Source organism: Sinocyclocheilus rhinocerous, unplaced genomic scaffold, assembly GCF_001515625.1.
Source record: "Sinocyclocheilus rhinocerous isolate Xijiao unplaced genomic scaffold, SAMN03320098_v1.1 scaffold688, whole genome shotgun sequence".
Lineage (NCBI taxonomy): Eukaryota > Metazoa > Chordata > Actinopteri > Cypriniformes > Cyprinidae > Sinocyclocheilus > Sinocyclocheilus rhinocerous.
Window position 1 is genome coordinate 1,548,032 of NW_015651641.1, and position 18,308 is coordinate 1,566,339.

Genomic DNA, 18,308 nt, shown 5'->3' on the forward strand with positions numbered 1-18,308 from the left:
ACCGATTGATTAATGTGCAGTTGTACAGTATAGTAGCCTATAGTTAGTTCATGCTTATGGTCACATGAACACATTGATGGATATGGCTGATCCAGATCATTTATTCCTCTCCCCACATTTTATAATAATAATAATAAATTTAATTAAGGGGAGACACTGCAGGCAAAAACACTTGTTTTTTCATGCACCTGTCAAGTTTGAGATTTTGGGCTTTTTGGTTTTTCATAAAGTGTTTTTTCAGACTAGTGGAAAGAAAACATCCAAAAGACACTGTTAAGTGTTTCTTTTATAGCACTTTATCTATTAGTGTCAATAGATTTCAATTACAATACTTGTAAAGTTTTATACATCATGGTAGATTTAGTTGTAGTGCCTTTAATTTATGATGATTTTAATTTAAAAAAGTGATGCTTTTTATTGTAATACAGTTATTTCTATGAAAATCTAATGAGAATGACCACTGAAAACTGAATGATTACTGGTGAGAAAAAAAAATCAAAATTAAAAAATGTCAGATTGTACCATAATGTCACAATGCAAACAATTGTAATGGTCTATAAAATAAGTTTTTTTTTTTTTTTTTTTTTTTTTTTTGATTTAATTTTTTTTTTTTTTTTTTAAAAATGGATTTTACTTTTTTTTTTTTAAATAAAAGTTTTATAATGTTTTCGAAAAATCAAATACATTTTTTATTATTATTTTCTGCTAATATAACTAGGTTGCACGACTGCCAAAAAATATTTTAATGTTTTACCCTAATTTTTTTTTTTTTTTTTTTTGAGGGATAAAATGTAATCTGGTCATGTTAGTTTGAGACGAGCCAATACAAACAATTGACAGCTTTAATGCACGTGGTTCTGTCTTTAATCTATATGGTCATGTTCACTGATTGGCAGAAACAGGATAGCCCTTTTCTGATCTGCTTGTTTGACAGCTCTCAGCAGGTGCCCAAGCAATCAACACCAATCGTAAGAGTTCAGGGTTCACAAAGACCCCCTCAATGGTCATGTTTAGGACTGTGAGAGTCCATGTGTCTGCTATGATTTAGCAAAGAGGACTGTGATAATGTAACAAGAGCTGAGGAGAAACCAGCTACCTAGTCCACCAGGACGCTTGAGTTCAAATGTTAAACGTCTAGCCATTAGAGAGAAAGAGTGAGGCTGATATGGTGATATTCTCATTGAGATTCACCCTCTTTGCTGTAATCTAATGCTCACTTGTGTCTTCGTGGAGGGTCTATCATTGTGAACCCACTGCGTCTGATTAAGGCGCTGAACTGCGATAAAAATTCGTCACAAAGGGACGTCTCATGTTCTTTTTGACACACCATTCGACATGTTGTTACATCACATCTGGGAGACCATGTGGCCTCACTTACTCACTTGACAGGACCTATCACTGGCTCGGGTTAGAGCCAGACCACCAGGCAATGACTTCTGCTCTCTCTTGTGACCTTGGTTGCACATCACCTGGTCTGGATTAATGGTAAACACGGGCCTGTGCGAGCTGTGGGTCTTTTCTCAAAGCAAGTCTTGAGCAGAGGGGGTCCTATTGTTATAGGCTTCCTGCACGTCTTCTGCGGAGGGAAGAGGGAAGGGAGGTTACTGCGTAGTTTGGCAGCCACTTACAAGCTCAAAGAACATATCAATTGATATAATCTGGGCGTATTTCATAAGCGCATTGAAATTTCAGGACAGAAAGCTGTCACGTGTCGTTTCCATGCTAAAGGAAATGCATTGGTTAAACTACTCAACACAAATAATATTAGGGTCAATGATATGACATTAGTTTTTTTCTGTTCATTTATTCAAAAGTACATAAAAAATGCAATTTGCAATTACAATGACTTGAACATGTTTTTCATTTCGGAATTAAAATTCATTTTGATATTGTTAGGACATGCAATCAGAAATGTAAGAATGATACACAAGCTAACAAGGAACGCTCTGCATAACGTTCATAAAGAAACGTTCTTCCAGTAATGTTAGTAGAACATTTGTTCAGAGTCTGGTCTTTATTAATGTTCTTCTACACTCGTTTTTTTTCTGAGCAGTATTTGGAAAAGAATCTTGATGAGCGAGTTAGTTAAAATCGGGCTGTGTCCGAAATCGCCCCCAATACATAGTGTACTATTTGAGGGGACAGTCATTTGTAGTGGTGTCCAAAACCATAGTGGACATTACTGAGTACACCCATTCAATCCCACAATGTAACAACTGATGTACACTCAACAGCTAGTTGCAAGAAAATAATCATGCATTGGGAGAGTTGTGGCTAATGAATTCCAGGGTTGCCAAGTCTGCATAACAAAACCAGAACATTTGTGTTTTGTGGGATCAAAACCTCCTTCCAGGGGGTTCCACCTCAGTCGACATCACGTTCTGGGGGGTGGGGGGTTTCACTTCAACCCGCAGTCTAAAAAAAACAACCGGTGGCAGCAGTGTAAAAGTAGTCCGATTCTACGGGAAAATCGTGGACTTGGCAACACTGATGAATTCCCTTATCTGATGACGTTTAATGAAACCGACAGCCTCTGTAGTCCCATTTAGCCACTTGTTGGAAAACATTTCAAGACAAGTAAAGGCTAAAACCCACAAGTGGGTGTCAAATGTAGAAAACGAATGTTTCACTTAGCTTTTATGATGACTACTTCTGTGCTATTTATTATGATACAGTGATTGCAGAAGTCAAAATGTGTGAGGTTGCAAGTTTTAATTGCTCACACTGGAAATATATTACTAACTGTCTGATTCCCTTTCCTCACAACCACTGACTACTGACTCAAGCTCTTCAGATTGCATCAGTGTTATTGTTGTTCTATCAAGCCTTGATGATTGTTCTTGCATGTTTTCTAAAAGTAAGGCAACAAGAGCTTCCTCTAATTGTCCCGTCTTGAACTGATGACATCTGTAATGCTATCAGAAGAAAACTGCACGCCTGTGTCGCTTGGTCTCATTTTACACATATAATGAGCATCTGAGGGCATGTGGCATTGACTATTTAGCCTCGGTTTTGTTTATGAACAATGAAGAATGTGTCCTTGGCTTTCTATAATATGGTGATAGTTAACACTGTTCATTTACAGTTTTTTCCCTGAATGTTTTTGCATGTTGGTTGCACCACATGATTTTGATTTTGCAAAAAAAAAAAAAAAAAAGTTAAAAAAATGGAAGCAATTTAATCAAAGAATAATAATAATTATTATTATTATCAGGACAGTTGTATAACTCCAATGTTTTTGACTTTATGCTTTATGACTTTTCATAACTGAATGAGAACATTAGCAAAACGTTCTTAGCACATAATTGTGTTAGCAGTGTTGGGGAAATTTACTTTGCATTACAACATTGTGTTACTCCATAAAAGAGTACCTAATTGCTTAGTTACTTTTGATGGAAAGTAAGGTGTTACGTTACTTTTGCATTACTTTTTCTCATCTGGACTGGGCTTGCTTGTTTGTTTTTTAATTATAAAAAGTTCTATTTTTGGCAAATGTAAAAGCGTTCACACCAAAAGTAAAACAAATGAACCTTTCAGCTGTGCTGTGCAACTCCCTTTAGCAAAAAAATAAATAAAAAAATTGTTTTGCTTAGTATGGTTGAATTGGATCATTGAGGGTCAGCAGCAAAGACATTGGTTAATAAAATGGGCTTCAAACATAAAGGATTTGTGTTATTTAACATTTAATTATTGCAGGTTTGCATCATATTCTAAATTTGTATTTCACCGGTTTTAATATTTTTGAGGAATACTGAATCTGTTTTTGTGTGCTCCTGATTTCTCTCAAAATGGGGCCAGGAGAGCTTCAGTCACTAAATGGGAAAACAAAGTAAATGGCATTACTTATTTGAAAAAGTAACTCCGAAATGTTATTGTAAATTAAAAAGTAATGCGTTACTTTACTTGAAAAAAGTAATCTGATTATGTATGTACCTCGGGTTACTAATGCGTTACCTCCAACACTCTATGTTAGCTGGGGAAGAGGTAAGTATATATGAAATTGTAAGACAGATTTGCATTATATGCTTAATCTATTTTTGAATAAATTGGTCCATTACTGAACATGTTAATAGGGTCTTTGCACTGACGGTAATGTCTTTCAGCATCTTCATACATCTTCAAATGAGATTACATGGAGCTCACTTGATGTACTAGCACAAGGAAAAAGCTTTTTAAAGAGCTGCTCGTCATCTGCATTTGCTGTCCCCCTCAGCTCATAAATAATCCACAATAGTTTTTGCTTCATGGAGCGACGTAACATATGCCATTAGAGGCCTCTGCGTGCTTACCTAAGCTCCTGAAGTAAGGTGACCAGATTTCTGAAATGAAAACTGGGGACATTTTCTATAGTTCAATGGTCAAAATATCACTGAAATCTCACTTGTGATTATCTACAAATTAAAAAACGGATGCTATATATTTGTGTATGTTTTTGTTTTTAATTGTTGTGGTTTCCATATATAAATTCCACAATTAATAATTACAGTGATGTTTGAGGATCAAACTTACCTTAGTTTATTAATAGGCCTACAGTTCACCAAAAATCACGCTGAAAAGTAAACAGTAACTATTGCACATAGCAAACAGATCAAAATAGGATTATAACAAAATTATGACTTTACAAAAACACATTAAAAATAAAACAATAAATATAAGAACGTATGATAAATAAAATGTATTAACCATTTTTTTAAAACATTTTCTAACTGTATTTAACATTTTCACAAACCATGAGTATGAAGTAATTGCAACTTAAAAGTTATTCTATGTTTATGCTTATGCTATATTATTCATAAGTTTCAGGAAGGTTTAATACTGTGTGCAAAACAAATATCGCCACCGTATCACGCCTTGTGCACACAAACAGTAGGCCTATTACTTTCTTTTAACATGTATAGTATGTGACTAGACAACTAGGACAACTAGATGAGCCCCACTTCTGATTGTTATTCCCCTGTAAAGACCTTGTCTCAGACGACCACCGGGACAAGACCACAGGAACCAGATGAGTCTTCTGCACAATGTGACTTTGCTGCAGCCTGAAATTGAACTGCTGGTTTGGTCTGGCCAGAGGAGAACTGGCCCCCCGACTGAGCCTGGTTTCTCCCAAGGTTTTTACTCCATTCTGTCACCGATGGAGTTTTGGTTCCTTGCCGCTGTCGCCTCTGGCTTGCTTAGTTGGGGACACTTCATTTCCAGCGATATTGTTGACTTGATTGCAAATGATTGCAAAAATAAAATGTATTAACCATTTTTTAAAAACATTTTCTAACTGTATTTAACATTTTCACAAACCATGAGTATGAAGTAATTGCAACTTAAAAGTTATTCTATGTTTATGCTTATGCTATATTATTCATAAGTTTCAGGAAGGTTTAATACTGTGTGCAAAACAAATATCGCCACCGTATCACGCCTTGTGCACACAAACAGTAGGCCTATTACTTTCTTTTAACATGTATAGTATGTGACTACCTTGAAACCAGTAACGGCGTGTCGTCTCTTCTGATAATTGATGATAATAGCGCTCTTCTGCATGGCTTCAGTAGCGGCTGTGTGGATTTAGAGTAGAGCAGTGTTTGCGGTAAGAGCAGGGCCGTCCTTAGGGGGGTGCAACTGGTGCGGTCGCACCGGGCCCCACGCTTGAGGAACGCAGAACGCAATCGCGAATTGACCGAGGGGGGCCCGCTCCCTACCTTGCACCGGGCCCCGCGTCAGCTAAGGACGGCCCTGGGTAAGAGTATCGCTCAGTGTGTTGTCTTAAAGAGGGGCGCTGGCTGCAGGATCACACGGGGGCTGATGGCTAACGAATGGGCCAGATAATGGCTCCAATATGTGCTGGAGTGAGTGGAGGTCTTCACAGCCGACCTCTCTGGAGTGATTTAGCGCGTCTGTCAGCGCAGCTCCCGCTGTATCATGGGTTGACTGCGCGGAAATGCGGAGAAAGCGAATGTTTATTTCTCTTTTTAAGGCCTGTTAATTGCTTTTTCTACTTCCGTTATTGAAACCTTCCGTGTTTTCTTTGATGTGAGCAGCAGGGGCTAGAAACTAAATAAAGAACACCGCAAACTTTTCATTGAGAGTTAATACAGTAATTATCAGTGATTTATTGACTGGCTTTACGTTTCCCATAGGCTCATTATCAGTTACAATACACTCATTAATCCATAGCATATTGATGTTTTAGATGAGCCGTTCATGTAAACAACATATGGGTGTTTCTTCAGCTGTTTGCACTTTTGTGGACATTTAGAAATAAACTCTTTTAAAACACTTTCCACACTCTCACTATTTATTTAATCTGTATATACCTGCATCACAGCCATTTTTCCCACCACAGTGCCATTTCCATCACAAATTAAATTATGTAGCCTATTTTCTGTAACACTGTTTTGTGTTGAAAATATTTTGGAATAAAATGTCCCACTTGTCTTGCTAAGGCTACACACAAGTAAATAATGCACAATTTGACAAAAATATTTTGTTATATATTTACCTGGATTTTTCTTTATCTCTAACTTTTACTAAAACCTCATGAGGGTCAGAATTTTGATGTGCTGTTAATGATGACACAACTCAGAGCAGTGTTACTTTAGTATTACTTATTTACTGTAGCATTTATGAATATTTTCAATTGCCATTTTTATATCTTTAGTTTTCATTTAAATTTATATTTAATTTTATGTTTTATTTATTTATAAACTTGTTTTATCTCAGATATTTTAAAAACTCCATCCAAGCTAGAGTTTGTGTGTGTGTGTGTGTGTGTGTTTAACATTAATTAATTTATTTTAAATGAACAAAAACGATTTTTAATTGTTTTAGCTTTAGTTAACAATAACAACACTGACTTTTTACAAATTTATAGAAATATTTTTAACATAATACATATTCTAATTTTATATACTAACAACAAACAATTTTATACATTTGTTTTTACATTTATACATTTATAATTCATATTTTATTTTCTCATATAAGGCAAACAATAAATTATAAAAGGTACATTAAAGGCATTTGAAAATAAATGATTTTGAAATTACATTAAAATATTTCCAATATATATAGTTTTAATGTGACTGATATTGGTTTTAATTGACTTGATCTGTCAGCTCATATCTCAGAGTTGGTGTAGGAAAGCATTGTCATCTTCACAGAACTAAATCAGATTCTTCATCCTCTTGGATAACACACAAATATGTTACGAAAATGGTCAGGGAGGCAAGGCATTTGGATGTGACTGTTTATTCAAGACTGTGTTTACACGGGACATATTTCACCTTTTGGGGATAGTTCCTCGTGGGGATTGTGGAGATGCAACCTCAGGATCATCCAACCCTCTCCTCTGCTCTCCTTTCCTCTCTGTTTCTCTCTCTCTCTCACAGATCAGATTAGACTGTAAAACCCCTCATCAGGACAGAATCCTGCTGTCCCATTACTGCAGAACAAGCTAAACAAAATGGCCCAGAAAGGCCTGTCCTTCCTCTGAACAGTCAGTAATCATCATAACTATCAGCATCATCAATAAAGAGTGCAGCTGGATGTCTGAGGTCTGGAAGTGAATAGTTTAATAGTATAAATATCTGTAGTTCTCACAGACTGCTGCAGCTGTCAGTTACACTGTCGGCCACAAAAGGCAAAGGCTGAGCTGCCTGCCCACTGTGGGGACACACATGTGTGAGATGTGCATTGCTACTCCTTCCTCTTCTTGCCTCTCTTTTTCTTCAAAAATGAAACCTGTCTGATTCTGCTGCATGGTCTTAGCTAGTTTAAGTAGGTTGTGCTGGTCTCCCAGTCTACCCAAGCTGAAGTTTAGCTGGTGGCCCTCTAACCCTAACAGCAAAACAGACCAACTATACTCTGAGACCAGCTAATTACCTTAGGCTGACTTTATTTTATTTTATTTTATCAGCAGCATAACTGTATGTGTACAGCTGTAGGCTATATTTTTATTTTATTATTTTATTTTATTTTATATCAGCAGCATAGCTGTATGTAATTCAACAGGCATTGTACAGGTGTAGGCTGCTATGTTTTTATATTAATTAATTTTATTTTATTTTATTTTATTTTATCAGCAGCATAACTGTATGTAATGCAACAGGCATTGCACAGCTGTAGGCTGATATGTTTTTATTGTATTACTTATTTTATTTTATCATTATTATTATTTATTTTAGCAACACAGCCGTATGTAATGCAACGGGCATGTTCCAGCTGCAGCCTGATGTTTATCAGCAGCGCAGATGCACAGGTGTGTTTCAGCTGTAAAGTAACAAGTGTTTAGTCTGCCATCTAGTGGCTGCCGGTGTTTTCACACAGAAGGCCGTTGCGTGTGTACCTCAGTTCGTGCAGATCCAGGTGCTTATCCACAAACCAAACATAATCTAATATTAACAGTGTACATTTGTTGGCACGGTGTATTTGCTTTGTTTGTTTTTCAACATATGTCAGAAGTGTACAGGATGTGCTTGCTGGCCCACATGTTCTGTCTGGGGTCTCAGATCGTTTTACTACTTAACATCGAAGTATCATGTTGATCCTGTAAGACAAAGGAACATATTTAAAAATATAAGGGAAATGGTCATTTTGAAATTACTTATAATCTATTAGTTTGGTACTGCAAACATAAAATATTTACAATCTATCGTATGTCATTGTAATAGTTGGGGAATTCAAAATATCTTCTCTTTGTAACCATCTTGTATTATTCACAGAAGAAAGTAAGTCATTTGGAACAACATGAGGGTAAATAAATGAAGACAGTTAAAATGGTCAATTTTGGTCAAAATTAGTAAATAATTATATTAGAGGATAATTAAAGAAAAAAGTATTGACCAGGGGCGCATCAGGTACTCACGAGCGAGACTATGGGTGCTCCAGGGAACAAATTGTCAAAAACAAAAAGTGGATCCCATTGCAAGAAACAAAAATAATTCACGTCCAGGCACTCACATAGAAGGTAAAATATAAAAAGCCTTTATTGTGCTACAGGGCTACATGTTAAAAAACACCAACGCTTATCAGCCCAAACAGAACACCCTGACGAAGGCCTGTTTGGGCTGATATGCGTTGGTGTTTGCTTTTTATATTTTGCCTGCTATGTGAGTGCCTGGACGTGGATTATTTTTGTTTCTTGCAATGGGATCCACTTTTTGGTTTTGACAATTATATTAGAGGTCTCACATTTCTCACTCTTTTCTGTAACTTGACTAGAAGAAATACATCAGGGCAAAGATGAAAGCTTTGAGTGCAAAAAACAGATTAAATCCATTAATTCATCTCTTTCTGTGAGGATGAATTGGCCTGTTGAAGTGCAGCACCTCTTTCATTATTTGATCTAGAGCACAAAGGTGTCTGTACAGGCTTGAGAGCCCAGAGCACAAGATCTTTTCAATTCACCTACATTAAGTCTAACAGCCGAGAAATGGGGGGAATTAGAGAATTCACTCAACTGATTATATTACCCATGTATCATAGTTAAAAACACAAGGTGTTTCATATTAAAAATGTGCAATTTTGTTTGCTAAAATAAAAAAAATGAATGAATGAATGAAACAGAAATCACTTGCCTCAAAGAAAGAAATGCTTTTGTCTTATATCTAATTAAATTTCTATGTAAAATGTAATTGAAGTGCAATGTTAATAATGCTTTTCATGCAATATTCATGTCAAAACTGCTTTCTGCTTTCACAGGTGAAACGAACTAACAGTAATGAATGACTGCTCAGATTTGTCTTTCTGAAGAAAAAGAAAAAGAAAAATGTACAATATTTTTTGACAGCCCTGTGATGGAATATTTTGAAATTCACAATGGAATAATAACCAGGGCTATTACTAAACTTTGGACAAAATGCATAAATACTGGAAGGGAGGGACAGAATTATGTATAAACAATGTAAATCTATAAATGACAATCAAATGAAAGGCATAACTGGTTCCTTTAATCCATAATAAACTAAAAAGACAGATAATTGAAACAACACAAAAGTGCAGTCCAAACAAAACACAAAGCTACAAAATACAATAAAACAAAACAAGAAGCACAACAAAACAAAAAAGCACAAAAAAAAACAAACAAAAAAACACAGCAAAACAAAACACAACAAAACTAAACAAAACACCAAAACAAAACATGACACAACAAAACAAAACACCAAACACGACACAACAAAGCAAAACAAAACAAAACACCAAACAAAACTAAACTAAACACCAAAAGAAAAAAAAAAAAAAAACACAACAAAACACAACAAAGCAAAACACAACAAAACAAAACACCAAACAAAACTAAACTAAACTAAACACCAAACAAAACAAAACACCAAACACAACACAACACAACACAACAAAACAAAACAAAACATGATACAACAAAACACCAAACATGACACAACAAAGCAAAACACAACAAAACTAAACTAAACAAAACACCAAACACAAAACAAAACAACAAAACAAAACACAACAAAGTAAAACACAACAAAACACCAAACAAAACACCAAACACAACAAAACACAACAAAACTAAACACACAACTCAACAAAATGTAATTCTTAAAATTATTAAAATATCATAAAAGGTTAAATAACAGTAAAATAAAAAAGTAAAAGTGGTTGATCAATGTTTTAACATTTACTATTTGATGTACGTTCCTTGTTATGGCACATTCAATAAATTAGCATTTTAATAAAACCTTCTCTAAGACGTGGATAATTGCGTTTGAGGCTTGATATTTCTCACTCTATTTTGTAACTTGACAATAAATAGGTAGGGGCAAAGATGAAAGCTCTGAGAGCAAAAAGCAGAGATTTGATCCATTAATTAATCTCTTTCTGTGAGGATGAATTGCCCCGTTGAAGTGCAGCACCTCTTTCATTATTTGATCTGGAGCACAAAAGGTTGAGAGCCCAGACCAATGCTATAAAGCACCATCTCCAAACAAGATCTTTTCAATTCACTCACATGCTCAACAGCAGAGAAATGGGGGGAATAGTAAATGCAGGGATTTGAATATGCGGCACATGATTCAGTTAAAAACACAGGTCCTGCATAAGAGAGGTCCTTCACAGTGCAATATGAGATACAGAACAGCACAACTGCTTCCCTTTTCCTTCAGGAACAGTATTAAATATGGAAACCCCCTTGCTTAAGGACAAAACATCTGTAGGGCATAAAGATAACAGCCAGTTTCTTATTGTTTCTCCAGAATCTGCAGAACATTTCACAAATTTCACAAATAATTGCAAAAAAAATGGCACGTAACATTGAATTCCACATTAAGTAGAAAAATTGAAATAGTATTTTTTGTAAAACATACTCGTCATCTTTGTTTTATTTGAAATATTCATATAAAACATTTTTACAGTGTGTCCTCGATTTTATTGGCTGATTGGTGAACATTTTTTTAAAAATAAATACAGTGGGTACGGAAAGTATTCAGACCCCCTTAAATTTTTCACTCTTTGTTATATTGCAGCCATTTGCTAAAATCATTTAAGTTAATTTTTTTCCCTCATTAATGTACACACAGCACCCCATATTGACAGAAAAACACAGAATTGTTGACATTTTTGCAAATTTATTAAAAAAGAAAAACTGAAAAATGCTCAGTATTTAGTAGAAGCACCCTTTTGATCTAATACAGCCAAGGGGGTCTGAATACTTTCCGTACCCACTGTATATACACATATATTTAATATTTAATGGACTGATCAAGGGGGTTCTGACATCGGTTTTGGTCAGAGAAACAAAGAAACTGCTTGATAATCACCAAAATAATATGTGTAATATGTTTATTAGACTATAATGGCACCTGAACAACAAAGCACAAAAGTGACATAATATTTCAAGAAATAAATACAATAATTATTAATAAAACTTTCTACAAAAACTATACAATACAATACAAATATACAAATTTAGACAATCCATAGATTAATGTTTAATTTAGAAACTGAGCAAATTATCAAAATGAGGCACACAAGTTCATAAAACCATGTACATATGCTAAAGAATGAAATACAATAACAATCAATTCTGACCCAAAAAATACATTAGAAAATAATAATAGTCAGAGCACTAATACGGCAGGAAAATCCTGAGATTATGAACTTTAAACACAGTAATTGACTATTATTCTAATAATATATTCTACCATTCAAAAGTTTTAGATTAGTAATAAGTTTTTTGACAGAAATTCATATTTTTATTCAGAAAGGACACATTCAATTGAAAATCTTTATATTTAGAATGATTTAAAAGATTTATATTTCAAATAAATGCTGTTCTTTTGAACTTTCTGTTCATCAAAGAATCCTGGAAAAAAATGTATGATGTTTTCCACAAAAATATAAAGTAGCACAAGCAAATCAGCATATTAGAATGATTTCTGAAGGATCGTGTGACACTGAAGACTGGAGTAATGATGCTGAACATCAGCAGAATTTTTTTTGTAACCTTGGCCAGATCTGTGCCTTGCCACAATTCTGTCTCTGAGCTCTTCAGGCAGTTCCTTTGACCTCATGATTCTCATTTGCTCTGACATGCACTGTGGGCTGTAAGGTCTTATATAGACAGGTGTGTGGCTTTCCTAATCTAGTCCAATCAGTATAATCAAACACAGTTGGACTCAAATGAAGGTGTAGAACCATCTGAAGGATGATCAGAAGAAATGGACAGGACCTGAGTTAAATATATGAGTGTCACAGCAAATGGTCTGAATACTTAGGACCATGTGATGTTTCAGTTTTTCTTTTTTAATAAATCTGCAAAAATGTCAACAATTCTGTGTTTTTCTGTCAATATGGGGTGCTGTGTGTACATTAATGAGGAAAAAAAATTAACTTAAATGATTTTAGCAAATGGCTGCAATATAACAAAGAGTGAAAAATTTAAGGGGGTCTGAATACTTTCCGTACCCACTGTATATACACATATATTTAATATTTAATGGACTGATCAAGGGGGTTCTGACATCGGTTTTGGTCAGAGAAACAAAGAAACTGCTTGATAATCACCAAAATAATATGTGTAATATGTTTATTAGACTATAATGGCACCTGAACAACAAAGCACAAAAGTGACATAATATTTCAAGAAATAAATACAATAATTATTAATAAAACTTTCTACAAAAACTATACAATACAATACAAATATACAAATTTAGACAATCCATAGATTAATGTTTAATTTAGAAACTGAGCAAATTATCAAAATGAGGCACACAAGTTCATAAAACCATGTACATATGCTAAAGAATGAAATACAATAACAATCAATTCTGACCCAAAAAATACATTAGAAAATAATAATAGTCAGAGCACTAATACGGCAGGAAAATCCTGAGATTATGAACTTTAAACACAGTAATTGACTATTATTCTAATAATATATTCTACCATTCAAAAGTTTTAGATTAGTAATAAGTTTTTTGACAGAAATTCATATTTTTATTCAGAAAGGACACATTCAATTGAAAATCTTTATATTTAGAATGATTTAAAAGATTTATATTTCAAATAAATGCTGTTCTTTTGAACTTTCTGTTCATCAAAGAATCCTGGAAAAAAATGTATGATGTTTTCCACAAAAATATAAAGTAGCACAAGCAAATCAGCATATTAGAATGATTTCTGAAGGATCGTGTGACACTGAAGACTGGAGTAATGATGCTGAACATTCAGCTTTGCATCACAGGAATAAATTACAATATATTAAAATAGAGAACAGTTATTTTAAATTGTAATAATATTTCATAATTTTACTGTGTTACTGGATTTATGATCAAATCAATGCAGCCTTGCTGAGCATAAGAGACTTCTTTCAAAAAACAAAAAAAAATCTTACAGACCCCAAACTTTTGAATGGTAGTGTATAAAGAAGACCTTCATCATTTTCACAGTTAACTGTCAAGCACTGGCTCTTTCAGTGGTGGGAGACTCTGTTTACTCACTCATGTCTGCAGGACTTGCTGTCAGGCTGCTGGGTGTGTCTGCTAACTGAGCTGATATTGACACAACTTCACTTCCAGCAGAACAGGAACCTTCCTTTGAGAAAGAAAGCTAAAAAAACAAATCAATCAAGTGAACAACAGTACAAAATGATGTTAGTAAGCCATCTTTTGAGTATCTTGATATTTACCAGTTGCTGGTATGATCTGTGTTCAGCATCCTTCTGTAGAATGAAGTCGGTCAGTAGTTTCCATGGTGGGTTTATCAGCACGTCACTGTCCTGCCTCTCTGGACTGTCCAGCAGTAGCGGCTCCTCTGAAACCTTCTGAGGATGAAAACACGAAACCCACTTGAGTTCTCTACTGCAAACTGTCCGAGCCATAGACGCTGCTAGACCATATTTACAGGAGCTCTCTGTTCCAGGATCTCTTATTGCTTTTGTTTCCAGTAAAATACAAAATAAAAATGCATCCAAATTTGTTAAAAGTTTGGAAGTCTCTTATGTTCTCTTACGCTTTTATCAAAAATACAGTAAAAACCGTAATATTGTGAAATATTATTACAATGTAAAATAGTTGCTTTCTATTTTAATATATTGTAAAATGTATTTTATTCCTGTGATGCAAAGCTGAATTTTCAGCTTCATTACTCCAGTCTTCAGTGTCACATGATCCTTCAGAAATCATTCTAATATGCTGATTTGATGCTCAAGAAACATGCTAGATTATTATCAATGTTGAAAACAGGAAACCGTGATGCATTTTATTTTTCAGGATTATTTGATGAATAGAAAGTTCAAAAGAACAATTATTTGAAACAAAAATCTGTTGTAATGTTATAAATGTCATTACAATCACTTTTGATCATCACAGGAATAAATTAAATTTTAAAATATATTCAGATAGAAAACAGTTATTTAAATTGTAATAATATTTCACAATATTACTATTTTTACTGTATTTTTGAGCAAATAAATGCAGCCTTGGTGAGCAGAAGAGACTTCTTTCAAAAGCATAAAAAATATTAATTATTCTAAACTGACTGACTGGTTGTATACATTTATCTACAGATCATATTTTAATGTTCATTTTTTTAAAGTCAGTCTGGAAAGATTTAGACCTTTTGCACTTTGGACAAAAAAAGTATTTTAACGAGCCACATCAGCTCATGCACCACTAAGTAAACTTCTAGACACTTGCAACATTGCCGTGGAAGATGATTAATATTAGGACATGCATGATATAATGTAATTGCTTTGAAATAAAAAAAGTTAAGTGTTAAAGTTACAGGGAAGTAAATGGGTAAGTAACTGCTCACTCACCAGACAGCCTTCAAGCTGCTTCTGTGTGCTTCTCATCATCAGACCTCTCTTCTTATCTTTGCATCGCTTGTTCTGGAACCAAACGCGGATGACCCGAGGACTGAGGCCTGTCATTTCCACCAGCTGCTCTTTCATGAGAGCGTCCGGTCTGGGATTAGCGCTGTAACAGGTCTGCAGCATGTGGAGCTGGGACTCACTGAGCACCGTCCTCACACGCGTGGATCTCTCTGACCTCCTCGGCATCGACGACCAGGACGGTGAGGATTTGATGCCCTCTGTCAGATATGAGAGGTTTTACCTCAAAAATAACTTTTCGCTCATTTACACACAGCAAAAATGAGGCTGAAATAATGTCAGTTGATCTTTCAACATTGAAAAAACATTGAAACATTTTATTAAATGTTAATGAAAAACTTATAAATGAACACTGAAATTTTAAATCCCCCATGCTGAAAAGTAAAACATTGAAACAACATCAAAATATCAATTCGCAAAATCAAAACAAAATTCAACAGTGATTCAACATTAGTGTTCAATGGAAGCTTGTTCATAAACTTACCGGATGGATCAACAGTCTCCTTCTGTTGGTTATCTGAAGTACCCATGAATTTGTTAAAAAGCTCATGGTGGTCTGTACAGAGCAGCTGTCCGTCCCGCAGAACATACTCATCTCCAGGGAGTAACTGGCGATTGCAGCCCTCGCAACGAAAACACTGGACGTGATAAATATTCACTCGTGTTTGCATGACATACTCCTTGCTGATGAAGGCTTTGTGGCATTTTGCACATTTACTGGTCCATAATCTGACAGAGAATATAGAGGAGAAAAGATCACAAACATTACATTTCTGAATGGAAGAATTTGTCCTATAAAATCACACTTAACAATACATTGTCTATGTTTTAAAAGTGCACATGGGAATATAATTAATTATAATAATCACAATTATAATGGTAAAAGACTGCAACGGTAAAAAAAAAAAAACAGTAAGATACCTTATAATCTAAATCTAATGGGACAGTTATACAGTGAAATACTGTTAAATGTACAGTTTTGGGGAGTGAAAAAGAACAACTGTAACTGTAATTTTACATTCCCAGAATTCTCTGTGAAGGCTCATATTTAATGGTTTTTCATTGAAGTGTTTCTTGTGCATGTGCATGACACTGTGCACCATGTATTCACCTCAGGAAAAGCTTTGATTCATCATGTGGCTTCCTCTTTACCTGTGTTTTTTTTTTGGTGGTTCTCAGTGTATAATAATAATAATAATAATTAATTAATAATTTATGCATTTAGCAGACGCTTTTATCCAAAGCCACTTACAGTGCATTCAGGCTATACATTTTTTGTGTTCCCTGGGAATTGAACCCACGACCTTTTGCGCTGCTAACGCAATGCTCTACCACTGAGCCACAGGAACTAAAAAATCATTAAGAATAATAATAATAATAATAAAGGTACAAGTACTTTGGTAAGTTAGTATATTAACATTATAATGGTTAATGAAATAATTTTTTAATACTAGTAAGTTTAATGCTGTGATGCAATGAAATTAGAAGTTGCTGAATGAAATATTTTAGAATTTTTGGACCACTTATTAAACAGCATACAAAGTTTTTAAAGTTTTTTTTTATATCCCATTCGACTTGTTGTAACTTACTTAGCTAGAAAACGACAAAATGTGATCAGAATAACGAATTATTGAAGGTTTAATAAATAAATAAATAAATAAATAAAGTAATTCTGATGCGCAAATCGACTTTCCTTTTAAAACGGTACGCACCTCCTGTGGTGGTCTTTACAGAAGGTTTTTCCGTCTCTGATGAAGCAGGTGCAGGACTCATCCAGATACTGCTGGCACTCCGCGCACTTCAGGCACTGCTCGTGCCACTCCTGATCAGGAGAAACCCGCAGAATGAAGCGATCCAGGATCTGCTGCCCACAACCCACGCAGTAGGAAACCAGCTTACTTCCTTTAAGAACACACATTATGTATGTCTCTAATCTATCGAGGCTATTGTAGTGACAATTAACGACAAAAATACTACAGATTCTCAAGCATCTCATCTTATGCTAATAAGTAAGCTGAACTTTTGATCAACGATAACTTACTGTTCGGGGAATCTCCCATATCAGAATGCCGTTATCTTCTAAATGATATTAAACATCAACGAGAAATAAATGAAGGCACTGTTGTGTTGAACTACATCTACAGGGCCACTGGTCTCACTCACTCCTCTTTATTTATTTGATGTGACGAATGGAGCGCCAATCAGCTGCTCAGTGTTGAAGCCGAGTACTGAGAATAATGGAGCTCATTACCCGCGGAATCCCCGCCCACTAACACTTCGGCACGCCCACAGCAGGTGTATTTGTAATGTGACAAACTGGTCATGTTGTATTATGCATAAATTATAAAAAATATAGAGAATAATTGCTTGCATGCCCTTACAGAAAAACCACATGAACTTCACATGTGCGATCAAAATCACGTGAGATATGTGAAACATATGAAACACACATGAAACGTGGTTTTGGAACATTTTCACGGTGTGAATGTGTGAAACCTATGTGATCACATGTAAACAATATGTGTGATCACAAACCTATGTGATCACATGTAAACAATATGCGTGATCACAAACCTATGTGATCACATGTAAACAATATGCGTGATCACATGGGCTTCACACCATGAAAATGTTCCAAAACTACGTTTCGTTTGTGTTTCATATGTTTCACATATTTCACATGTGATTTTAACAGGTGATCGCACATGTGAAGTTCATAGGTGCGTTCGACTTGAAGCACGGCTACAGACGGCAGTCAACGAGAGTAGCCGCTTGCAGTCGGGGGCGAAGTTGAAAACGGAGCCGTCAAGCCGGACACTTTCTGCTCCCGTTAGTGACGCTCTCGCGGTGTTTGCATACTCTATCACAGATGAAGTGAATTAAATGCAATATTTGTCAAATATACAGACGGTTTAGAAACGTTTTCATGAGCAACAGATATATACTGATTATATAC

General features: G+C 35.0%; 1 protein-coding gene across 1 annotated transcript; it reads right to left on the bottom strand.

Annotated features, from left to right (window-relative positions):
- Positions 1–1,512: 1,512 nt before the first annotated feature.
- Positions 1,513–17,270, bottom strand: LOC107713271 (insulin gene enhancer protein isl-1-like). Its single transcript, XM_016518730.1, has 6 exons — positions 17,065–17,270; positions 15,837–16,081; positions 15,278–15,552; positions 14,147–14,278; positions 13,959–14,067; positions 1,513–1,576 (listed from the first exon to the last, which is right to left on the bottom strand). Exons 1-6 carry the CDS (start codon positions 17,268–17,270, stop codon positions 1,521–1,523), a joined length of 1,023 nt encoding a protein of 340 aa, XP_016374216.1. The 3' UTR covers positions 1,513–1,520.
- Between the last annotated feature and the right edge of the window lie 1,038 nt (positions 17,271–18,308).

Excerpts from the sequence above, each read along its gene's own strand:
- LOC107713271 (XM_016518730.1), bottom strand. The coding sequence starts at position 17,270 with ATGTGTGTTCTTAAAGGAAGTAAGCTGGTTTCCTACTGCGTGGGTTGT. Across the intron at positions 15,553-15,836 it reads GGAGACTGTTGATCCATCCG|AGGGCATCAAATCCTCACCG; the intron begins GTAAGTTTATGA and ends CATATCTGACAG. Across the intron at positions 14,279-15,277 it reads AGCAGCTTGAAGGCTGTCTG|GTTTCAGAGGAGCCGCTACT; the intron begins GTGAGTGAGCAG and ends CATCCTCAGAAG.